The following is a 23,778-nucleotide window of genomic DNA, read 5'->3' on the forward strand; positions in this document are numbered from 1 at the left end:
AATTTAGGGCAGCATCTTTAAAAGAATTAAATTCCCTCCTCAGTTACATCATCATTCTCTTGGCTGCACTTCAGTTCTGGGACTTTTTTGCTGCTCTAACCGTGAACTCTTATAATTTTACTCAAAAAAAGTTGTCATATATACCAAATAACATAATCTTTTTCTGGTTCCAAATAGCCTTTAAACTAACTTCTACTATCAGGCTGCACCAAATTATCTACACCAAATCCAGAACTGTCTCCCCTCAATGAGTAAGAATCTGACAGATAATTACCGTCCATTTTATATCCTCAGTTATACCAAAAGTTTTTGCACGATGATAGGACTTTGGTGATAAATTTGGTAAAGGGTTCCTGACCTGGCTGCAATGCCACAGCAAACCAGTAAAGAAGCTAAGTATCTAAAATTCTAATTTTTATTCTAACCAGGCTAGCAGTTTAACATATCAATTTGGTAAAATCTTTTTTGTTTGTTTGTTTGTTTGAGAAGGCATTTCACTCTTGTCGCCCAGGCTGGAGTATAATGGCGCAATCTCGGCTCACTGCAACCTCTGCCTCCTGGGATCAAGCAATTCTCCTGCCTCAGCCTCCCAAGCAGCTGGGATTACAGGTACGTGCCACCACGCCCAGCTAATTTTTTTGTATTTTTAGCAAAGAAAAGGTTTCACCATGTTGGCCAGGGTGGTCTTGAACTCCTGACCTCAAGTGAGCCACCCACCTTGGCCTCCCAAAGTGCTAGGATTACAGGTGTGAGCCATCACGCCCATCCTTTTTTTTTTTTAAGATAGGGCCTCACTCTTTACCCAGGCTGGAGTGCAGTGGCGCAATCACAGCTTACTGCAGCTTTGACCTCCTGGGCTCAGGTGATCCTCCCACCTCAGCTTCCTGAGTTCTGGGACTATAGGTGCACACCACCACACCCGGCTAATTTTTTGTATTTTTAGTAGAGATGAGGTCTCACTATGTTGCTCAGGCTGGTCTCAAACTCCTGGGCTCAAGGGATCCACCCACCTCAGCTTCCCAAAGTGCTGGGATTACATGCATGAGTCACCCCACCCAGCTGGTAAAATCTTTATTTTTAAATATGCTACACTGGCAGGCCGCGGTGGCTCACGCCTGTAAACCCAACTTTGGGAGGCTAAGGGGGGCGGATGCCTTGAGCCGAGGAGTTCAAAACCAGCCTGAGCAACATAGTGAGACCTCGTCTCTACTAAAAACACAAAAAATTAGCCGAGCATGGTGGCACGCGCCTGTAATCCCAGCTGCCGGGGAGGCTGAGGTGGGAGAATTGCTTGAACCCGGGAGGCGAAGGTTGCTATGAACTGACATCACGCCACTGCACCAGGCTTCGGCAACGGAGTGAGACTCTGTCTCTAAATAAATAAATAAATATGCTACATCCAAAATCTAATCAATATAATGGAAAATGAGAAACTGGCTCAAGACTTCAAACTCCATTAAATATTGTGAAAATGGATTGGATTTGCAGCCAAATTTTAATGTATGGTTTTGGAAATCTCTGGCTTTCATGCTAATATTATATTGATGGAACTGACATCAATTCCATTTAATCTCAAAGTTCCAAACTAAAACAGATTTGCAAGTATTTCCAAAAACTCAGTGACACCAGTTAACCTATAGGAAGGCCCTAAATTAGCAGAATCCATGGTTCTCACCTCCAACTAGAATTTATCTGTCAAAAATTTCAAGACAACAGAACAAGTATCAAGATAACAGATACTCATGTTACTACCTCTTGTCCTCTGCCACAACTCATAAGCTTAACTAAATGCACTTCAAAAATTTAAGACACTCACACCGGTAATCCTAGCACTTTGGGAGGCTGAGGTGGGAGGACTGCTTGAGGCCAGGAGCTCTAAACCAGCCTGGTCAACATAGCTGATACCCCATCTCTACAAAAGAAAAATTTAAAAAAATTAGCCAGGTGTGGTGGCACACGCCTATAGTGCCAGCTACTCAGAAAGCTGAGGCAGGAGGACTGCTTGAGCCCAGGAGTTCAAGGCTGCATAAACCATGATCGCGCCACTGTATTCCAGCCTGGGAGACAGTGAGACCCTATCTTTAAAAAAAAAAAACTACCAAAAAATATTTAGACAAATATAAATATAGTTCACTGCCCTGCCCCACAACACTCTTTTCTGAGGTACATATTATAAAACATTGTTTTATGGTGAAACACTGTGGTGAAACTATTATAACCAAGTTTTTCTTAGTTAATAGTCTTTTTTTTTTTTTTTTTTTTTGAGACGGAGTCTCGCTCTGTTGCCCAGGCTGGAGTGCAGTGGTGCGATCTCCGCTCGCTGCAAGCTCCGCCTCTCGGGTTCACGCCATTCTCCTGCCTCAGACTCCTGAGTAGCTGGGACTACAGGCGCCTGCCACCAGGCCCGGCTAATTTTTTTGTATTTTTAGTAGAGACGGGGTTTCACCGCGTTCGCCAGGATGGTCTCGATCTCCTGGCCTCATGATCCGCCCGCCTCGGCCTCCCAAAGTGCTGAGATTACAGGCGTGAGCCACCGTGCCCGCAGTATGTTACATTCTATAGTATTGTGAGGACCCAATAACAGAACATTTCAATACGGAAACATGAAGTCACTGAACTCAGCTAAAGGTTAGGCTTCAGATCTGTGATGATGGTGCTGTGTGCATGGGAGGAGGGGGTACAGGAATATTCACATCACAGGTCTGTTACAAATCCATACCCACACATTCATATGGCAAATTACAAGGAAGCAACAGCGGTAGCATGTAAACACCAATCTGTTTTCCCAGTGTGCCTGGCCCATGCTCTCCTATTTTTAGTTAACATCTTGATTTCTCAAGGCCAAGAAAACCACAAGACCTAAAGTAAGCATCACTGTCCTGACGATATCTGTTGTCAAATGGCTTTCTCTGTTCTTGCCCTACTATTAACCCCTCGATGTGTTACATCATACCCTTAGAGCAAAACAAAAACAAGAACAAAAACTGGTTCCAAAAGAATTCCCAAAATCACATGTAAGCAAGTATTAAAGGTACGGCATTTTGCAAATAACTCTTTATTTGTAAACAAATATAAATACATGAGACGTGAAAATAATCAAGGCTCTCCCCTGTCATCTCTGCAAATAAGTAAAACATTTAATCTGGGAATGAAATAGTATAGTCCTCCTCTATAACCTAAATCCCTTAAAAGAATTTTGATTAGCTCATACTGTATTTTTTCACCAAATACCACAATCATTCAAAAGAGCTTCATAGGTAATTTAGCAGAATATGGAATTGTATTCATATCTCATATAAATCAGTTTGATCCAAAGAGAATCAAAGCTACAGAAGCTTTAAAATTAAAAAGTGAATTGGATCTTAGTTCATTAACAATCCACTGGCATATGAAAAATGAAGGGGGTAGAATCTGAAGACAGGAAAGATTTCCATCCATAAATTAACGGGCATGCTAGGTACACCCAACAATTAACACCATATATTACATCAGGCCTGGAAGTAAAAATCTTGAAAGAATAGCTTGTTAACATGGCATTCTTATAAAACAATAATAATACTATTCATGGAAACATCTGTGATTTGTTTCTCAAAAAAAGTGTTCAAATTTCAATTCTTAGAAAAGCCATGAAAATGTCTTAATCAGTAACAGCAAAGTTTTGAAGAAGTATTGAGGATCTAATGATTAACAAAATTTAAAAAACGTTTATATGCAACTGTGCAATGTGAATAAGCTTTTGCAGAAGGGGGGTTATGCTACTGAAATCAAAACTGATTTACCTAAATATGTCTGCATATTCTGCCATCGCAGTCATGATGGCTTCTTCTGCCTTAGAGAAACTGATTTTTTTTTTTTTTTTTTGAGACATATCACTCTGTCGCCCAGGCTGGAGTGCAGTGGTGTGATCTCAGCTCACAACCTCTGCTTCCCGGGTTCAAGAGATTCTCCTGCCTCAGCCTCCTGAGTAGCTGGGATTACAGGTGTGAGCCACCACAACTGGTTAATTCTTTTTATAGTATTAGTAGAGATGGGGTTTTGCCATGTTGGCCAAGCTGGTCTTGAACTCCTGACCTCAAGTGATCTGCCTGCTTCGGCCTCCTAAAGTGGTGGGATTACAGGAGTAAGCCACCACACCTAGCCAAAAACTGATTTTCTTTATTCAATGGGTGTGAGAACTGACAAAGGGAAACAAAAATTTTAAAACTATTAGACATGCTAATATGTTAATTGTACAACTCCATCTAACAGTTTCTCTTTAATTTTGCAATAACATTAAGCTGTAATCTTAATAGAGTTCTTATATTGCAATTCAGCAAATTTTTACATGTCATGACTTTTATTCACAACTAAGTATGAAGATAAGGTCTCCAGAGGATCTCACTCTAAAGATAAAACCAACAGAGTAATATTACATAAACTTCAACTGAAGATAATTTGTATTAAGTTAAAGAAAAGGGAATTAATACTTTAACAATCTCAGCATTTTTAGCTAAGAATTCACATATCCTTTGAAGAAACAATTACTATTCCACTGTGCATCTGAGGGTATGTCACATAGCCCATACACATAAACTAATTTAAAAGCTGTTGCAAATCAAATTATCATCTCATGAAGATTAAACAGTAGATATCCATTTAGATTTAATCAAGCATTTAGAAAATGCTTGATGCTAACAAAAATTAGCCAGCCATGGTGGCACCCACCTGCAGTCCCAGCTACTCCCAGCTACTTGGGAGGCTGAGGTGGGAGGATCACTTAAGCCTGGGCAACACAGTGAATCTCTGTCTCAAAAAAAAAAAAAAAAAGAAAAGAAAAGAAGGAAGAGAAAAGAAATGGCCAACAACTTTACAAACCTATAATCACATAAAAAGTTGTAAAACATATGAGACATGTGGCTAAAGTCAAAGACTTCATGGAACCATGTTATGACTTAACAATCACAAAAGGAAGTCAATTTATCTCTACTAAAGTGAATATAAATATTGCAATCATTCTTTTTCTGGCATAATTATGTTTTGGAACTATGTCTTCTATAAAAAGCATCTGTATACCCACCTGTCCCAGTTGTGTTGGCTGCCAACTACAAGCATCCTCTGCCCTTATTTTTCCAAATCACTCTACTAAAAATACTATTCACACAATACCTGCAAAATAGTATTTCAATATTGGTTTTGCCAATCAGTCAAAGGTACCTCTCCAATTTTCAAGAGATAAGTCCAATCCTGGGGTTATCAGTGAGAGGAAGATTTGGTATTGCGCCTAGACTGTGGCAAGTTCACTGTGCCCCCTTCACCCAGAAACTTGCATTGACCATATATTTACTATGTGGCAAATACATGTGTCAACTTAAAACTTTTAAAGTGGAACCAGTCCATGTTGAGTATCTGTAAAATCCAAGTGTCCAAATTCTTGTTTCAAGTTTAATTTTTAAAATCTGAGTATCCAAAGTCTTGTTTCAAGTTTTTAAAACTTAAAGGTAATATAGTAAATTTTTAGGATCTTAACATGTCTGGTATTTAAACTTATTTACGAAAAAATTACAATGAAAAAAAGGACACCATTACTGTCAATAAATCCAAATGATATCTTCATTTTCAGAATCACGTCTTCCACTACCTTCTTCAAACATCACTTCCTCTCCACTACTTCCCCCAGTCCTTTAGGCAAATCAGTGATTCACACCGCCCCTTCCACCCAAGATTCTTAAAAGGATCCACTGTGCACGAACGAGAAAGCCCCACGATCCAAGTACATTGCCCTAGTGATCTTTGTTGTTTTAAAAGGCACCTGTAAAAATGCCAAAGCCCAAAATTAGATCCCCAAGGGCTCCTTTTCTTTCTTGACCACACTTCTCTTTTTCAGTGCCTCCCTCACCCCTTGAGGCCAGACGATTTCCCATCCAACAGCCCTCCTCCTTCTAGTCAAACCTAAATCCTGCCCTCCATCACCACCAGCCCCACCCGGGGTGGGAGGCGGATAAGAGGGCTCCATAAGAGGAGAACCCCATGAGAGGGCTCCAGTCCCAGCCCCGATCGCCCTCCCTCGCCCTGGGAAGGGAACACCGGCCCAGGTCTTGCTCCTCTGACTCCTCATCCCCGCTGCCAAACCCAGAGCATCTCTTCCTCCGGGTCCACATTCCCGCAGGACCTTCGATCTTTTTACCCCACTGCGCAGCTTTCAAAAGCCCCCAAGCTCTGGGCTCTTCAAGCCTCCCCCTCTCGCTCTCTCCCTCTCGTTCCTCGGCCTCCACTTACCCCTCAGCCTTCAGGCCCTCAGTTCGACAACCTCCATTTCCTTCAGATTCCATTCCAGAGCTGACTATCCCGGTTCCCTCAACCGTCTCCCCGGGGCCCCTCCAGGTCGCGGTCCCTCGGCAGCCCCCGGCTCCATCCCAGACTCCCCACTCACCCTCGGCAGCAGGCGCCCCCCAAGCTCCCCTCTCCTCAGCCTCAGCTCCCGCTCACCTCCGCGGTCCGAGTCGGGCTCCCCGGACCCACCTCCGAGTCGGCGTCCGAGCCGCCGTCGGAGTCCGGGGCCCTCCCCGCCTCGCCGGAGTGAAGCGCCTCAAGCGGCGGGGGCGGAGCCCGGGGCGGGGAGCCGGAGTGGAGGCGGGGGCGGTGGCGGCTGCGCGCAGGCATCGTCCCGGCCGCCGTCACCGCCGCGCCGGCAGCTGCTCGGAGCCGAACCGGAACTGCTTCGGGAGGCGGGGCCCTACCGGCCGGGGACGGGGTTCTACCGGCAGGGGGCGGGGCCCACACTGGAAAAGACGCGAGGCTCCAGATGGGCCGGAGAGGAGAACCGAGATGCTGCCGCGGAGGAGCCCGAGGGCGCATGCGTCATGCCGGAGGCCAAAGCGACTGGAGGAAGCGGGGCTAGCGGAGCCGGGGCGGGGCCTGTGGGATCAGTAAATGGGGTTAGGGCCTAGAAGGAGGTAATCCGAATTCCTCTGGAGAGAGCCAGCTCTTCTCCAATAGCCAGCCCCCAATGATCATTGTTATAATTTATTGCCCATTTACTCTTTGACAGTGTCTATGCCAAACGCCATATAAACATCTCATTTAATCCTTGTGCTAAGGCCGGGAGCGGAGTCTCACGTCTGTAATCCCAGCACTTTGGGAGGCTGAGGCGGGATCACCTGAGGTCAGGAGTTCGAGACCAGCCTGGCCAGCATGGGGAAACCTCGTCTGTACTAAAAATACAAAAATTAGCCGGGCGTGGTGGTGCATACCTGTCTGTAATCCCAGCTACTTGGGAGGCTGAGGCAGGAGAATCGCTTGAACCCGGGAGATGGAGGTTGCAATGAGCCGAGATCACGCCATGGCACTCCAGCCTGGGCGACAAGAGCAAAACTCCATCTCAAAAAAAAAAAAAATCCTAGTGCTAATTCTGCAAGGGGGATCCTATAGCACAGAAAGGTAAAGAAACATACTGTCTGACATATTGCAAACTGATATTCCAACCCAAATCTCTCTAACATCAGATCTTGTATTTTCCTCACTCCACCATGCTGCACCACCCTGAGGGAAGGTCTCCTCCCAAGCCAGGTCTAGCATTGGCATAAACCAAGTCCAAACCCAGCTGTAACCTGGACACGAGCCCCTCCTTGGTCTTGCCTCCCCACACAGTGCCGGGCCGACTTCAATGGTTCTGAATGGGATGGACATGAGTGTAGACTGCTTCCATGGGATGCCCTGGTGTGACCTTTCCCTTCAAACTGGTCTTAAGGCCAAGGGCAGCTGGGAACCTCCCCACTGCAGCTCATACCCTTCCCAGCTCCATTAGGGCCACTGAGAAGTCACATGAGAGAGGGTGAGACATCTCATCTCTTTTGCTGATAACCAGCTCTGGCAGAAGGACAGGTTGACCTTTCTCAGTTTCTATTTTGGGACCCAAAGCCCTTATAGGCAGAGGAATCTCCCTCCCACTGTTTCTGATGACAGTTAGCCCCTTTGGCTCTCAAAGTCTAGGGCAACACTCACCTCCCTTCTCCCCATTTGACATACAAGGCCCTCTTCAGCCTTCTCTTCTGAGAAGTTAGCCATCTTCATTACAGGACCATTGTTCAAACCTTGCCCCATTGGCCCGGCACGGTGGCTCACACCTGTAATCCCAGTACTTTGGGAGGCCGAGGCAGGCTGATCACTTGAGGTAGGAGTTCAAGACCAGTCAGACCAACATGGCAAAACCCCATCTCTACTAAAAACACAAAAATTAGTGTGGCATGGTGGCACATGCCTGTAATCCTAGCTACTCAGGAAGCTAAAGCAGGAGAATCACTTGAACCTGGGAGGTGGTAGTGGCAGTGAGCCAAGATGATGCCACTGCACTCCAGCCTGGGTGACAGAGTGAGACCCTGTCTAAACAAAACAAAACAAAACAAAACAAACAAAAAAAAAACACCTTCCCCCTCCCCCCATGAATCTTGTGGGCACCCTTTAAAGGAAGCTCTCCATGTCTCTTACCCATATTTCTCTGACTCTACAACTCAGAAAACTGTCCCTGACCTCCATAATTCAGAGACTCATCCAACAGACATCCAATCCAGCTCCTGCCCAATTTGTGGCCCACCTAGACTGTACACTTCTTTCAGTTCTTTCTATCATTCATCCTTGGAACCAGCCGCCACCTCTGCACCCTGGATCTCTACTTTAACTCAGTCCTCAGAACCTAATAGCCTTAGGCAGGGCTCTACATCTACTAATTCCACAGATGTTTCTAAGCACCTACTATGTGTCAGACCCAGCATGTCCTTTGTTTCATCTAATCCTCAAATTCTCTGAGGTAGGTGTGATTATCCTTACTTTACAGATGAAGAAACTGAGGTTCAGGGTGGTAGCTGACTTGCAGAGGTCTCTCTGATTCCGTGTTCTCATGGAGTTTGGGGGTGGGGGGAGGCTTGGGGAGGAAAAGGTCTTGTCCACTCCAGAGGCCCCTGTGACTTGCTGAGTCACTTGCTTCTGTCACCTGTCCCTGTCAATCTCTGGGAAGGAGAAATGACACTGGAGAGGCAGAGAGGAGTGACCACAGAGGCAGAGGGGTGGGCGGGCTGGCCCATGGCTGAGACCTCTCTCCCAGAGCTGGGGGGAGAGGACAAAGCCACGCCTTGCCCCAGCATCCTGGAGCTGGAGGAGCTCCTGCGGGCGGGGAAGTCTTCTTGCAGCCGTGTGGACGAAGTTTGGCCCAACCTTTTCATAGGAGATGCGTGAGTGGTAGCTGGCCAAGGGGCATGGGGGTGGGGACGTGGAGAGGCAGTTCTCGGTCGCTTTACCAGACACAGGAGGGTGGAAACAAGGAGAAATAGCTCTGCTCTGACCATCCCAGGCCAGGGACCTTCTCCAGGACCCCCGGGGGTGCTGAGGTCAGTGCAGTGACCAGGTATGGCCACCAGGGAGAGCAGGGACTTCGCCTGCCTGAAAGCAGGGAGTCTCCCAGGAGTCCCAGGAAACATTTCCAGGACAACTGTCAAGTGTAGAGGCAGAGGCCCAGGAAATAGTATTTGGGGCATGAGATAAGGTAGACAGAGAGCCCCCTGTTTCTGGGCCCAGCCTCCCTCCTCTGGATACAGATGGTGGAGAAGCCTGACTGAAGGTGAATCAGAGAAGGTGTTGCCTCTAAACATTTGTAGGTTAGAAGCAGGTATGAGGTGGTAGCCAGTAGAGGACGGATATGCGCGGGAGGACATGGGGCAAGAAGGGAGGGGCAGCCAGGTTCCAGGGCTGAAGCAATCCCTTCCTTCCTGTCCTGGCCAAGGCAGGGACAGATGCATTGAGGAAGCAAAGAGGGTCTAAAGATCCCCCGACACACACACCACCGGCTCTGCCACCAGAAAGTGCGGGGCTCTGGGTATAGGGCTGTGGAGTCAGACCCCACTTGGAGCTTGCTGGGGTTGGACTCTCTTTGGACCCTAATGACTCGGTCCCTCTGCAGCAGGGGGCCAGGCACAGCCTCCCTCCTGGTCCCATGGCTTGGCCGGCATCAAGTGCCCTTCCTGCCCTCCCCAGGGCCACGGCAAACAACCGCTTTGAGCTGTGGAAGCTGGGCATCACCCACGTGCTGAACGCCGCCCACGGGGGCCTCTACTGTCAGGGCGGCCCTGACTTCTACGGCAGCAGTGTGAGCTACCTGGGGGTGCCAGCCCACGACCTCCCTGATTTTGACATCAGTGCCTACTTCTCCTCTGCGGCTGACTTCATCCACTGTGCCCTCAACACGCCTGGGGGTAGGACTTGGGGTCCAAGCCCATATCCCATCTTGCTCATTCATGGGGAGGATGCCTCATTTCCTCTCAGTCATCAGTGCTCTCCCATCCCTGCTTTTTAAAAATCCTCTGCTTAGGCCGGGTGTGGTGGCTCATGCTTGTAATCCTAGCACTTTGGGAGGCCGAGGTGGGTGGATTGCCTGAGGTCAGGAGTTCAAGACCAGCCTGGCCAACACGGTGAAACCTCGTCTCTACTAAAAATACAAATATTAGCCGGGCATGGTGGCACCCACCTATAATCTCAGCTACTCCAGAGGCTGAGGCAGGAGAATTGCTTGAACATGGGGGGCGGAGGTTGCAGTGAGCCGAGATCATGCCACTTCACTCTAGCCTGGGCAAAAGGGTGAAACTCCATCCCCGCCCCCCCCAAAAAAGTCCTCTGCTGTCCAGCATTTTATCGAACCCTATTCCTTCCCAGATGGGGAAACTGAGGCCTGGAATACAAGGTCATGCCATGAGTTAGGAGCAACCCTGAGGCTGAAAGCCATTTCTCCCAAACAGCAGAACAGCTCTTTCTCTGCAACACTCAACTTTGGGAAAGCACCATTTGGTACCTAGATGTCTGCCCCAAAGTACTTTTTTTCTTCTTTTTTTTTTTTTCTGAGACAGAGTCTCAGTGCTACCCAAGCTGGAGTGCAGTGGCGCGATCTCTGCTCCTCCACCTCCTGGGTTCAACCTCTGCCTCTGGGCTTCAAGCAATTTTCATGTCTCAGCCTCCCAAGTAGCTGGGACTACAGGCATCCGCCACCACACCTGGTTAATTTTTGTATTTTAGCAGAGACAGGGTTTCACCATGTTGGCGAGGCTGATCTCGAACTCCTAACCTCAAGTGATCTGTCTCCCTTGGCCTCCCAAAGTGCTGGGATTATAGGCATGAGCCACCACAACTGGCCCCCAAAGTACTTTTAACTAGAAAAGAAATATATCTTCAAATACTCAGGATACAGCATAGGAGCCCAGGGAGGCTGGTGTCCCGGCTTTGTGTCCATCCTAGAAGACAGCTGTGTCCCTCACTGTGTGACCCTGGGCAAGCCAGTGTCCCTTTCTGGACTTCAGTTTCCTCATCTATGTGACAGGAATGACAAGATTACAGCTCACATGACTTTTTAGTATCCAACACACTTTGACATTCTTTTGCTATTTATCCATTCATTCACCAGCTATTTACTGAGTATCCACTACGTGCCTGGCACTGAGCTAAATACTGGGAATCCAGACTTTAAGAAGCAGGGTCCCTGCCCTCTTGGAACTGGTGGAAAGACAGCCAAATTGCAAATAGTATAGTGAGAGCTACTCATAAGAGTGGGCCAGTGTGGAGGGCTCTGGGAGCACACGGCGGGGGTGCTGAGCCCAGAGGATCGGAAAGGTGGGGGGACTTCCCTCTACAAAGGTATCCATGGGTAATATGCAAAAAGGATGAGCTGCTTTGTGATTCAAGCAGTACTTTGAGCGGTCAAGAAAGCCTGTGGAGGAAGCCGTGTCTCAGCCAAAACCTGGTGGATGAGTAGTGGAAGTTAGTCAGACTGAGACCAGGGGAAACAATTTGCAGGTATTTGGAATAGCATGTGGTAAGGCTGGAGGTCAGAAACCATGGCAGCTTCAAGGAACTGCAAGTTCCTCCATGTTTCTCGAGCTGAAGGTGGGGGAGGGACAATCTGAGATGAGGCGACAGGGGCCAGCTCTTGAAGGGTCTTACAAGCTGTGTTAAAAAGGTTTGGAGGCCAGGAGCGGTGTCTCACGCCTGTAATCCCAACACTTTGGAAGGCCAAGGTGGGAGAATCACTTAAGTTCAGGAGTTCAAGACCAGCCTGGGCAACATAGTGAGACTTTGTCTCTACTAAAAAAAAAGAAAGAAAAGAAAAAAGAAATTCGGACCCTATCCCAAGGGTAGGCAGAACAGGTGTTGATCTACCCATTTTACCGATCAGGAAACTGAGGTCCATAAAGGCTGAGTGACTTGCTCAGGATCACAGAGTGCACCCAAGGCAGGGTCAGAAAAGGAACTTGGGTCCCCATCCCAGCCCGTGGGTGGGCCGGTGTGTGGGACAGGGTTTTTCACCAGGATGTCTTCCTCAGCCAAGGTCCTGGTGCACTGTGTGGTGGGCGTGAGCCGCTCTGCCACGCTGGTCCTGGCCTACCTGATGCTGCACCAGCGGCTGTCCCTGCGCCAGGCGGTGATCACCGTGAGGCAGCACCGATGGGTCTTCCCCAACCGAGGCTTCCTGCACCAGCTCTGCAGGCTGGACCAGCAACTGCGGGGTGCCGGCCAGAGCTGAGGGGCCAGGTGAGGCCTCAGGGGGCAAAGCTGGATGTGGTTGGCCGGAAGAGGCCAGGTGAGGGCCTAGGCTGCAGACATAGGATTGGATTCTTCCAGGATTGGTTGGCAGGGCTGTGTGTGGCTGAAAGTGAGGATTAAAGGGGGCCTGGCCCTCTCCCCAAACTGCTGGGTTCCCTTAACCTACCCAGGGTCTCACCCAAGGGCCTGGCCTAGGCAATTCTCCTGTAGGATCCCCAACCCATCTCCCCCACCCCACCTGGATCCTTCAGACCCCAAAGAGAAGAGAAGGACTAGGATGCGAGGGTGTGGAAAGCATAAAATGGAAGAGGGGAGACTTTCCTACCTGGTCTTGGGGCCAACCTGCCCTGCCTCAGCTGAAAGCCTGTGGGGGCTCCCCTAAATCTCACTGAGGCATCTGCACAGCCAGCCTGGACCCTCCTGAACCTCCACATCCCCTTCCTCTTAGGTCTGGACCCCAGGTACAGTGCCACAGAGAAAACCTTCCAGGCTTAGCTAATTCTCATTGGTGAGCTAAGGCCAGGCCTCCACGGTGGCTCCCCACCCAGCAGGGCCTGCCTCCACCTCTGCTTCCCCTACAACTCCTTCCCTGTCTCGCCTCAAACCTGTCTTTGGCTGTCCCTACCACCCCATGCCACAGACGGGCTGCCATTTGGGGGTGGGTGACTGGCCTGGGCATGCTTGGGAGCTGGAACAGCAGCAGCTTTTTCCTCTCAGAAACCTCCCAGGGCAGGGCCTGACTCTCTCCCTGCCTCCCACCCCTAAGAGCAGTTCCTGTCTCTGAAGGCATAGCCAGCCCAAGCAGAAGGGAGGCCCTTCAGCAGCATCGACCCCTTCCCCCGTGCTGGCTGGAGGATAAGCATCTTGAGGAGCAGGATTAGGGAAGGATCAGGGGCTAAGTTTAGAGTTTGGGGGTGACTGTGATAAGAAACTTTGGGTTATAGCTGGGCTTGAGATTGGCCTGTAGCCAAGCTGTGGCATGGAGCTCTGTGGGTAGAAGGTCTGAAGGGGGCATGTTTCCCATGGAATGGCAAATTCCCTGCCTGCTCTCTCTCCTCTAGACAGGACTCAGGAACCCGGCAGAGCAGCAGATCTCGGACCATGCCCAGTCACCCTTCTCCCTCAGCCTGGGGCCTTAGGTTCCCTGACCTCTGACCTCAGCGTCTTTCCCATCAGGCAGCTGACTTTGGGGAAGTTGGATAGGCAGGGGTGCAGCATTGCACAATTCATGGAGGTGTCATCCACCAAACTGTGCAACTGGAGGCCCCAGGAGTTATGCAGTGTGCAGCCTGTGCAGCCGTACAGAGCAGCTCTGGGTCCAGGTACTCTGAAAGATAAGGGGCCCATGGGGAGAGGTCATCTCTGTCCCTAAGCCATGGATACCAAATCTACCTCCTCATCTCTCCCAGCAGCTGCACTCACTTGACCTTATGCACAGGGCTCAAGGCAGAAGCAGGTTTAGGTGACAGCTCTTATCCCTGCCCCAACAAGTCCCAGCCAGCCTGGGCCTTGGTTCACCTGCCTGTAACACAGAGCTCATCTCTCTTCCAGAGCTGGTCCTTACTCCCTGCCATGGGGCTCTGCCACTTTGCCACCCTGGCACTGATCCTGCTGGTGCTGCTGGAGGCTCTGGCCCAGGCGGACACACAGAAGATGGTGGAAGCCCAGCGTGGGGTCAGCCCTAGAGCCTGCTACTCCATCTGGCTCCTCCTGGCGCCTGCACCCCCTCTCAGCCACTGTCTTCAGTCTCCACAGGTGGGAGTGGGCTCCCCTCTCAGCCAAGCCCTCAGGCTTCTTGGCCAGGGACCCCAAGTTCCCTGGGAAAGTGGGGAGGGGAGGAGAGAGGAAGGGGGTTCCAGGTATTTGTGATAGCTGTTGGCCACAGCTGTCTCCAGCAGCTCCCCTCAGGGCTCAGAGAGCCCCAGGAGAGGCTGAGCCTTAGCTCCCTGGAGCTCAGACCTCAGAGACCCAGTGCAGGTATGGCTGCAGGCATGGGTGTGCCCTGTTCCCACCATCTGGGAGTGCAAGCGGGGAGTAGTATCAAGGTATGGGTGTATGACAAAGGTCTGTGGATGACAGAGAAGATTTCTAGTAGGCCCAATTGAAGGTCCTAGCTGACCACAGTTAGCATGGGGAGAGACCTTAAAGACCATCTCTCTGGCCTCAGGGGACAGTGGGGCCTGGGTGTCCCTGCCTTTTGGGTTGGGGGAGGAGCTTGGCAGAGGGTGGGAGTGGCCCTGGACACACTGCTTCTGCCTGCAGCCCAGGGCTGTCTGAAGACCTGCTCTACACCTGTGTCTGTGTGTGGGCCTGTGCCGCTTCCCTCAGCCTGAGTCTTCTAGGTCTTTATCCTGGACCTGTCCCATCAGCCTTGGCCCCTAACTGAGGGCCCCGGACCTGGGTCCTGCTGTTGGCAATGCCACCAGTTTACATGTGATTTTTGGCTAGCCTCTTCACTGTCCTCCTCCACAGAACATCCTTCCAACTTGAACTTCCTGCCCTTCTTCTATAATACCCTTGAAGGCCAAGGGAGAGGGTCTCACTCCAGTTGCCTAGGCTGGAGTGCAATGGCATGGTCAAGGATTAGGGCTCACTGCAGCCTTGACTTCCTGGGCTCAGGTGATTCTCCCACCTCAGCTTCCCGAGTAGAAGGGACTATAAGCGTGTGCCACCACAACCAGCTAATTTTTTTTTTGGAGACGGAGTTTCGTTCTTGTTGCCAAGGCTGGAGTGCAACGGCGTGATCTCAGCTCACTACAACCCCCACCTCCCGGGTTCAAATGATTCTCCTGCCTCAGGCTCCCGAGTAGCTGGGATTACAGGCATGCACCACCACGCCCGGCTAATTTTGTATTTTTAGTAGAGGCAGGTTTTCTCCATGTTAGTCAGGCTGGTCTCGAACTCCCGACCTCAGGTGATCTGCCCACCTCGGCCTCCCAAAGTGCTAGGATTACAGGCATGAGCCACCGCGACCAGCCCAACTCGCTAATTTTTTGTATTTTTAGTAGAGACAGGGTCTGGCTATATTGCCTAGACTGGTCTTGAACTCCTGGGCTCAAGCAATCCTCCCACCTCAGCCTCCCAAAGTGTCGGGATTATAGGCATTAGCCACTGCATCCGGCCAAGGGACCTTTTAAAATGGTTTATTTGATCTTCCTTCTCCCACTATCTCTTTTTTTCTTTTTTTTTTTTCTTTTTTTCTTTTTGAGACGGAGTCTCGCCCTGTCGCCCAGGCTGGAGTGCAGTGGCGCGATCTCGGCTCACTGCAAGCTCTGCCTCCCGGGTTCACGCCATTCTCCTGCCTCAGCCTCCTGAGTAGCTGGGACTACAGGCACCCACAACCACTCCTGGCTAGCCTGTTAGCCAGGATGGTCTCGATCTCCTGACCTCATGACCCGCCCTCCTCAGTCTCCCAAAGTGCTGGGATTATAGGCTTCAGCCACCGCGCCCGGCCCCTTCTCCCACTATCAACATACATGTACACAATATGCCACAGTCAGACCTGGGCTGAGCTGCCTTGATTCTTAGCAGTGCTGGGACAGAGGCCTGGGCCTGGAGGGAAAGGTGCCTGACTGTGCTTGGCACTGGCCATGCCATGGAACCAGTGGACAAGTTGGGAGTGGCAGGGGAGGCTGGAAGAGGGGAGTAGACAGCATGCTTTATAATTAAACTCAAATCAAAAAATAGAAACAGCATCAAGTGTGCGGAGACAGGCGGCTGAAAGCCGGCAGCACAAACTGCCCGTCAGAGAAGTGCACAGCCCGGGCCAGATACTCCCACAGGTGGGTGAGTGCTCCTAATTTGGGGGGGTAGGATGTGGTCCCTGAGCATGCTGGGTAATGAGGGCCAGGACACTTGTGCCTGTGTGGGGAGGGGTGGGGTTTGGGTTGGGTAGAGAATCGACTGGGTCAGAGATGAAGGCGCAGACAAGGTATAGTAGAGTCAGAGAGACCTGGGTTTGAATCCTGACTCCCACATCAATTGGCTATGTGACTCTGGGTATGTTGCTTAACCTCTCTGAGTCTCGGTTTCCTCATCTGTAAAATGGGGATGATAATATTACCTGCTCCATAAAGGCACTGTGAGGATTCAGTGAGAAAATGTAAGCGCCTAGCTCTGTCTGGCACATAGTACATCCTTGATGAGTGCTAAATATAACAATTATTGCTGGACAGAGAAAGAAATATCAAGAAATACAGAGATAGAGAAGAAATCTCACTGTCCCGTAGGGAAGTTACCCTCCACATAGGATATGGCTGAGGCTGGAAAGGGTAAGAGTAATTATAGTAGTGATAATAATAGTAAGACGTGCCATTTATTGGGCATCTACCATGAGACAGACCCTGTGGGAGGTGCTTTACATTAATTATTACATGGAATTCTCACAGCAGCCCCACTGAAGAAACTGGCTCAGTGAAGACAAGACCACATAGCTGCAAGTACCAGACCTGAGATTTCTACCCAGGTCTGCCCTCCCCAAGACCCTCAGGCTGAGCACAGAGACCCACAGCTGTTCCCCACTGGCAGCCACACGCCACCCTTCTGCAGGCCTTCTCCCCACACTCCTCACTGGTCCTGCCCTGAGATCTCCAGCCCCACATGTCCTGTGGCCACACTCCTGTCTGGCCTCCCTGGAGTGGAGTCAGAAAGGATGGGCAGGAAGAAAGTCCAGGGGACCATCTGAAACTGCAGCTGAGAGGTGGATGGCAAACAGCTGCCCCCTGCCCCAAGGAAGCCTGTGCCTCTGCCTGATGTCGTGGGCACACAGAGCAGCGTCATGGGAGGCTGCAAAGGCACATGAGCTTCCTGGGGGAGGATGGGAGACAGAAGCAAACGGGGGAGTGACCCAGGGAGGAGAGATGCAAACACAGAAAACAAGTGCATGGACTTGCAAACAGCAGCAGCACAGGAGCAGCCAGGAAAAGCCCTGCCTACAGAGGCAGCTGCTCTGCTGAGCGGGGGAGGCAGGAAGGGGGCGAGGAGGAGCACGGGATCAGGGAGAGAAGGAAGACTGCAGGGAGTGGGAGGGGAGCTCGGCCGGGCGCTGGCCCTGCTGGACGCTGGGCCTGTGCTTCACCCGGCTGGGGACAAGGAGACATGGAAGGTAGTGTCAGGCAGGGCCCTCCGAAGACCAAGTCTCAGGTGTCAGAAACCGGCGGAGCTGCCACAACCACCGACTTCCCCTCCTTGGGAGGGCCTGGGGCTTAAAGGATGAGTCCCTGGGGGGGTGGCCGGGCCTGACTCTGACTGATAGGATGGGCTGGGTCCCAGTGGGTTAGAGTGGACAGGTGGGGCAACACCCTGAGCATCGGGAGCAAGGCATTAGGTGGAGCCTGACCAGGCATAGCGCTAAGTCCAGGGGAGAGCCCCGTTCTTCAGACCTGGGCCTAGGTCCCCTCGGAGGCAGAGGCATGCACTGTGGCCTACCAGCCCCCAAATCCTTGACCCCTCTGGAGCCTCCTGGGGGTGGAGCCTGGCTGCTTGCTCCCTGGCAAGGCTGGGCTGTGATACACCCATTGGCCACCAGGGGGCAGCCTCACCCCATGCCAAGCTCCGCAGGCCTGAGCCCGGAGCCTGTCCCACTTCCCAAAGCCCCATCTCCTGCCTGGGGTGGTGCAGCCCCACCTGATGGCTCCAGACCAGTGAGGCTGTTGGACTCCCCTGGGGCCTGGGGGCTTCCCCGACTCCACCACACTACACTGCACTCTGCCCTGCAGTGACCGCATATCCAGACACTCCTCTCTCATTCTCGGGTCAGACCCCGAGAGCATCCTGAAAATTAAGTCCAGGATCCCTAGCATGGGAAGATAAACTGTGGTCCAGATGGGAGCAAAGACTTGCTCGTGGCCACAGAATGAGTTATGGCAGAGTCCTGGGGGAGCCAGGCTCTCCTCCCTGCCTCAGAAGTTCTCTTCCCACCTCTTCAGGTAGCCTCCCATCTTCATGGAGGGTTATGGAACCAACGGTCTTCAATCCCAAAGAGATACCAAGCAGAGAGGAGGCCTGGGGGTTTAGAGGGACCGGAGGGCCCACTGCAGTCCACAAGGCCTCAGTCGGCTCTCAGGCCCCACCCCCGATGGGCGCCCCAGCCAGCACCTGGAATTCTACCCGCTTCACAGTGTTTGTGTTCTGGGCAGAACCTGCCCAGCCCTGTTCCGCTCAGGCAGAGTCCTGCCCCTGCACCCACTCCCCCATTCCCGGCCCCAGGCCATGCCCCAGGTAGGTGGCAGGCCACTCAGCCGCCTGGAGAGGTCACAGTGGGGGATGAGGAGGACAGCTTGGTCTTCACTTCCGCCTTGCCCGACAGCCTCCCACTGGGTGAGCCTGACCAAGCCGGCAGCCTCCTGGGTGCCTGTTTCTTTTTCTGGTCCTGGCACTGCCTACCAAAGGGAAAAGATGTTCTTCCCAGTATGCACCTTCCCTAGTCACTGGTCCAGGGGATCAGGGGCAGTTAGCAAAGACAGGACCCCCTCTCCAACACGGCACCAGGCCCATATTCTGGTGCCGCTGAAAATCCAGCTCCACAGGGTCCCTGACTCCTTCAGCCAGCAGATGCCTGAAACAAGCTACCCGACCCGGGTGGGGCCTGACATCCAGTGCTGGCCTGAGTCGTGGGGGTAAGGAGGAAAACCCAGGGCCTATAGGCAGGTGTGTGGCTCAGCAGCACCAGGCTCCCTTGAGGAAGCAGATGGGTTAGTGACCACTCTCTGGAGGCCCCAAAGATGGTAACTGAAAGGCTTGGGGATGAACTAAAACCCCAGCCTTGCTACTCATGAGCCGTATGGCTTTGGGCATCACTTTTAAAACATTCTAAGCTTCAGCTTCCTCCTGGGTAAAATAGGAACAGATATCCCATGAGTGAGACATCAGGCTTTTTGTTGTTGTTGAGATGGACTCTCGCTCTGTTGCCCAGGCTGGAGTGCAGTGGTGTGATCTCAGCTCACTGCAACCTCTGCCTCACAGGTTCAAGAGGTTCTCCTGCCTTAGCCTCCCTAGTAGCTGGGATTACAGGAGTGGACCACCACACCTGGCTAATTTTTGTATTTTTGGTAGAGACAGGATTTTGCCACATTGGCCAGGCTGGTCTCGAACTCCTGACCTCAGTTGATCTGCCTGCCTCAGCCTCCCAAAGTGCTGGGATTACAGGTGTGAGCCACCGTGCCCAGCCAGAGGCATCAGGCTTATAAGAGGCATTAGCTCATTCCATGTGGAGATGCTAACAAATACCAGTTCACAGTCCTGGCCTCTTACCTGGAGATAGGCTCTGATCTCCAAGCCCCTGAAAGTGGGAGGGGACGGGGGTCTGGAAGTAGCAGGTGAGGAGGCTTGAGATGAGCTGCTTAGGTTGGTCGTGGGGGCTTCCTGGGTGCCCTGAGAGCCACAGCCATCTGGGGCTTTCATCCCTACAAAGTCCAAGCTGATTTAGGGATGAGATCTGCACTGACTAGTGCCACAAACAGGGAACTCCAAGGGCCCCTTGGCCAAAGCTTCATACATCTGCAGCTCAGCAGAGGGCAGGAGAGAGGTCTGCCCAGCTCCATAGCAGTGACAAAGGCTTGATTCCCTTGTTCCCTGGGGAAGGGTTCTAGGCCTCAGCCCCAGCTGAGCTTGTTAATACCTCATGTGAAATAGATGAAGCCCTTCCCGCAGCATCCCCGTGGCACCTAGGCACTGCACCATGGGCTTCCCCATCAGCTGGATCCACCCTCTGGGAGCCTGCCTCCAGCCACTGCGGTGTCCACTCTGTTCCAGGATGGACTCACTGCAGAAGCAGGATCTCCGGAGGCCCAAGATCCACGGGGCAGTCCGGGCATCTCCCTACCAGCCGCCCACGTTGGCTTCGCTGCAGCGCTTGCTGTGGGTCCGTCAGGCTGCCACACTAAACCATATCGACGAGGTCTGGCCCAGCCTCTTCCTGGGAGATGCGTGAGTAAGACCCACGTTAGGAGTGGGGGTGGCGGAAGGGTGTGAGGTTCACACGGGAATGGGGGCATGAGCCTCTCTCAGAGCCCTCTAGGGCAGAGGTGGCACCCTTGCCTCCCACCGTCTCTTTCCCTATGTTTCTTTCCTTTTATATTATTACTGCTTTTAACTGTGGAACTAGAATGCACATAAGAACAGTGCACAGGGCCAGGTGCGGTGGCTCATGCCTGTGATCCCAGCACTTTGGGAGGCCAAGACAGGTGGATCACTTGAGGTCAGAAGTTCGAGACCAGCCTGGCCAACATGGTGAAACCTCATCTCTACTAAAAATACAAAAAATTAGCCAGGCGTGGTGGTGGACGCCTGCAATCACAGCTACTCAGGAGGCTGAGGCAGGAGAATCACTTGAATCCAGGAGGCAGAGGTTGCAGTGAGCCGAGATCGTGCCACTGCACTCCAGCCTGGACAATAAGAGCGAAACTCTGTCTCAAAAAAAGAAAAAAAAAAGGAAAAAGGAAATGTGCACAGAGCATGTATGAACAGCTTCATCACCCAGTGAAGAAAAAGGATATTACTTGTCTCCCAGAAGCCCCTACTGAATCTTTCTCATTATAACTTTTCTATTCTCTGTGGTTAATCACTATCTGTTGAATTAATTATTTTCTGTAAAGTTTTACCACCTATATATCTAAACAGTGTAGTTAGTTTCACCTGTTGTTTAAAATGATATGAGTGGAATCATGTTGTGTGTGTTTCGTGCCTGGGATCATTTGCTCAAATTTGTGAGTCACCCACATTGTTATGTGTACCTGAAGTTCATTCATGTTTTCACTGCTGGAGATTTCATCATATGATTATGCCACAGTTTATCCATTTTACTGAATATGGACATTTGAATTGTTTCCACTTTTTGACTATTATGAACAGTGATCCTAGTAATATTTCATTAAAAAAATTTTTTTTTATTTATTTAGAGACAAGGTCTCTCTCTGTTGCCTAGGCTGGAATGCAGGGATTATCATCATTCACTGCAACCTCAAATTCCTAGGCTCAGCAATTCTCCCACCTCAGCCTCTCAAGTAGCTGGGAATACAGGTTTGCACAACCACACCTAGCTAATTTTTCTTTTTTTTTTTTTTGAGGCGGGGTCTCACTGTGCCACCCAGGCTGGAGTATAGTAGTGCAATCTCCACTCACTGCAGCCTCAACCTCCCAGGCTCAGGTGATTCTCCCACCTCAGCCTCCCAAGTAGCTGGGACTACTGGCATATGCCACCATGCCTGGCTAATTTTTGCATTGTTTGTAGAGATAAGGTTTTGCCATGTTGCCCAGGCTGGTCTCGAACTCCTGAGCTCAATGAATCCTCCCGCCTTGGTCTCCCAAAGTGATGGGATTATAGGCATAAGCCACAGTGCCTGGCCTGAAAAGGAGTCTTTGTTGTTGTTGTTGTTGTTGTTTTGAGATGGAGTCTAGCTCTGTTGCCCAGGCTGGAGTGCAGTGGCACAATCTTGGCTCACTGCAACCTCCGCCTCCTGGGTTTAAGTGATTCTCCTGACTCAGGCTTCTGAGTAGCTGGGACTACAGGTGCCCACCACCATGCCTGGCTAATTTTTGTATTAGTAGAGATGGGGTGTCACCATGTTGGCCAGGCTGGTCTCAAACTCCTGACCTCAAGTGATCTGCCCACCTCGGTGCCCCAAAGTGCTGGGATTATAGGCGTGAGCCACCGCACCCAGCCCGAAAAGGAGTCTTAAACTACAACAGGAGGAGCCCCTTCACCCTGGGCCAATTTGCAGGCTCTTGTCTCTACCCTTGGTGGGTGGTGGGCGGGGGTGTTTGCAAACTTCAACCCAGCCAGAGCTGCCACAGTGAGATCTACCTCCACTCTCCTAACCCCTTGTGCCCTCTCCTCCAGGTACGCAGCCCGGGACAAGAGCAAGCTGATCCAGCTGGGAATCACCCACGTTGTGAATGCCGCTGCGGGCAAGTTCCAGGTGGACACAGGTGCCAAATTCTACCGTGGAATGTCCCTGGAGTACTATGGCATCGAGGCGGATGACAACCCCTTCTTCGACCTCAGTGTCTACTTTCTGCCTGTTGCTCGATACATCCGAGCTGCCCTCAGTGTTCCCCAAGGTGCACTTCTGGGTCAGGCATGATGGAGGGTGGAGGGTGTGCTTTAGGACTCTCCATTATTCCAGTAGCACTGGTGAGTGGGAGTCCAGAAAGACAAACCCTTTCAGTAACCCTCCCACTCCATGGGGAAAATAGCTACTACCATTCCGTGAGTGTCCCCTTCAGGGACACCCTGGAGGCTAGCAATTGCAGGCATAACTAAGATCCAGTGTGGTCATCAGCATCACCACATCCCTCCATAAGAGGCCAGGCACTGGACAGAAGGTATAGGACCCAGTGAAGCTCTTGAGCGGGCTCCTCTAAGATGAGGCGTTGGCATAGAGCTGCAGGGGCAGGCGAGAGGGCAGAACTCGGGGGAAAGGGAGGTAGCTGGACACCCCCTATAATCTGATGCAAACCCAGTGACCTCAGGAATTCAGTAAACCCCCTTCCCCTGGCCCAGAGTTGCAAAGGATGCCTGAGGAAGTACCTGGACCGGAAGAAGGAAATCCCGGCTGCTAACAACCCTGCCTCTAACTTGCTATGTGACTTTGAGCCAGCCTCCTCTCTTTGGGCTTCAGCTGCCCCATTTGACAGAGTAGACAGTGTCAGTATTCCAGGATACTGTAGAGGATGGCCATGGGTGTCTCTTCTTCCCAAAGGGGTGGGTGGTTCAAGGGCAGGTAGCTGATGCTAAGTTGGTTCTCCCTACAGGCCGCGTGCTGGTACACTGTGCCATGGGGGTAAGCCGCTCTGCCACACTTGTCCTGGCCTTCCTCATGATCTATGAGAACATGACGCTGGTAGAGGCCATCCAGACGGTGCAGGCCCACCGCAATATCTGCCCTAACTCAGGCTTCCTCCGGCAGCTCCAGGTTCTGGACAACCGACTGGGGCGGGAGACGGGGCAGTTCTGATCTGGCAGGCAGCCAGGATCCCTGACCCTTGGCCCAACCCCACCAGCCTGGCCCTGGGAACAGCAGGCTCTGCTGTTTCTAGTGACCCTGAGATGTAAACAGCAAGTGGGGGCTGAGGCAGAGGCAGGGATAGCTGGTTGGTGACCTCTTAGCAGGTGGATTTCCCTGACCCAATCCAGAGATTCTTTATGCAAAAGTGAGTTCAGTCCATCTCTATAATAAAATATTCATCGTCATAAAGACAGGTGATCTTTTGGTGGTCTGTGGG

At 51.3% G+C, this 23,778-nt stretch overlaps 3 protein-coding genes across 11 annotated transcripts in view; 2 read left to right on the forward strand and 1 right to left on the reverse strand.

The window, feature by feature from the left end:
- SAMD8 (sterile alpha motif domain containing 8) overlaps nt 1-18,575 on the reverse strand; it is an 83,048-nt gene extending 64,473 nt beyond the window's left edge. Inside the window, exon 1 of one of the 4 annotated variants that reach the window (XM_019035452.3) lies at nt 18,475-18,575. Coding sequence is in view for 1 of the 4 variants with exons in the window: in XM_019035454.4 (XP_018890999.3) it covers nt 6,466-6,834 (369 nt within the window). In the remaining 3 variants the exon portion in view is untranslated. Of the gene's footprint in view, nt 1-6,255; nt 6,369-6,409; nt 6,865-18,474 lie in introns of those variants that run through there. The other 3 variants (XM_019035454.4, XM_019035453.3, XM_055353375.2) reach the window with 3 other exon arrangements.
- Nucleotides 9,055-12,537, forward strand: DUSP13A (dual specificity phosphatase 13A). The gene is made up of 3 exons (XM_063709981.1): nt 9,055-9,203; nt 10,003-10,220; nt 12,336-12,537. Exons 1-3 carry the CDS (start codon nt 9,055-9,057, stop codon nt 12,533-12,535), a joined length of 567 nt encoding a protein of 188 aa, XP_063566051.1. The 3' UTR covers nt 12,536-12,537.
- On the forward strand, nt 14,105-23,752 carry DUSP13B (dual specificity phosphatase 13B). 6 transcript variants are annotated; one of them, XM_019035456.3, is made up of 5 exons: nt 14,105-14,310; nt 16,243-16,337; nt 20,308-20,481; nt 22,394-22,614; nt 23,308-23,752. In XM_019035456.3, the coding sequence occupies exons 1-5, from the start codon at nt 14,128-14,130 to the stop codon at nt 23,508-23,510; spliced, it is 876 nt and encodes a 291-aa protein (XP_018891001.3). In that variant the 5' UTR covers nt 14,105-14,127; the 3' UTR covers nt 23,511-23,752. The 6 variants fall into 6 exon arrangements, with proteins under 6 accessions (XP_018891001.3, XP_055209353.2, XP_055209352.2 ...); XM_055353378.2 differs by lacking the exons at nt 14,105-14,310; nt 16,243-16,337 and adding an exon at nt 17,542-17,659; XM_055353377.2 differs by lacking the exons at nt 14,105-14,310; nt 16,243-16,337 and adding an exon at nt 18,140-18,482.
- Nucleotides 23,753-23,778: the final 26 nt, after the last annotated feature.

Source organism: Gorilla gorilla, chromosome 8, assembly GCF_029281585.2.
Source record: "Gorilla gorilla gorilla isolate KB3781 chromosome 8, NHGRI_mGorGor1-v2.1_pri, whole genome shotgun sequence".
Taxonomy (NCBI): domain Eukaryota; kingdom Metazoa; phylum Chordata; class Mammalia; order Primates; family Hominidae; genus Gorilla; species Gorilla gorilla.

Coding starts and splice junctions, on each gene's coding strand:
- DUSP13A (XM_063709981.1), top strand. CDS start 9,055: ATGGCTGAGACCTCTCTCCCAGAGCTGGGGGGAGAGGACAAAGCCACG. Junction 9,204..10,002: donor AACCTTTTCATAGGAGATGC/GTGAGTGGTAGC, acceptor TGCCCTCCCCAG/GGCCACGGCAAACAACCGCT. Junction 10,221..12,335: donor TGCCCTCAACACGCCTGGGG/GTAGGACTTGGG, acceptor TGTCTTCCTCAG/CCAAGGTCCTGGTGCACTGT.
- DUSP13B (XM_019035455.3), top strand. CDS start 18,766: ATGCCCCAGGTAGGTGGCAGGCCACTCAGCCGCCTGGAGAGGTCACAG. Junction 20,482..22,393: donor AGCCTCTTCCTGGGAGATGC/GTGAGTAAGACC, acceptor CCTCTCCTCCAG/GTACGCAGCCCGGGACAAGA. Junction 22,615..23,307: donor TGCCCTCAGTGTTCCCCAAG/GTGCACTTCTGG, acceptor TTCTCCCTACAG/GCCGCGTGCTGGTACACTGT.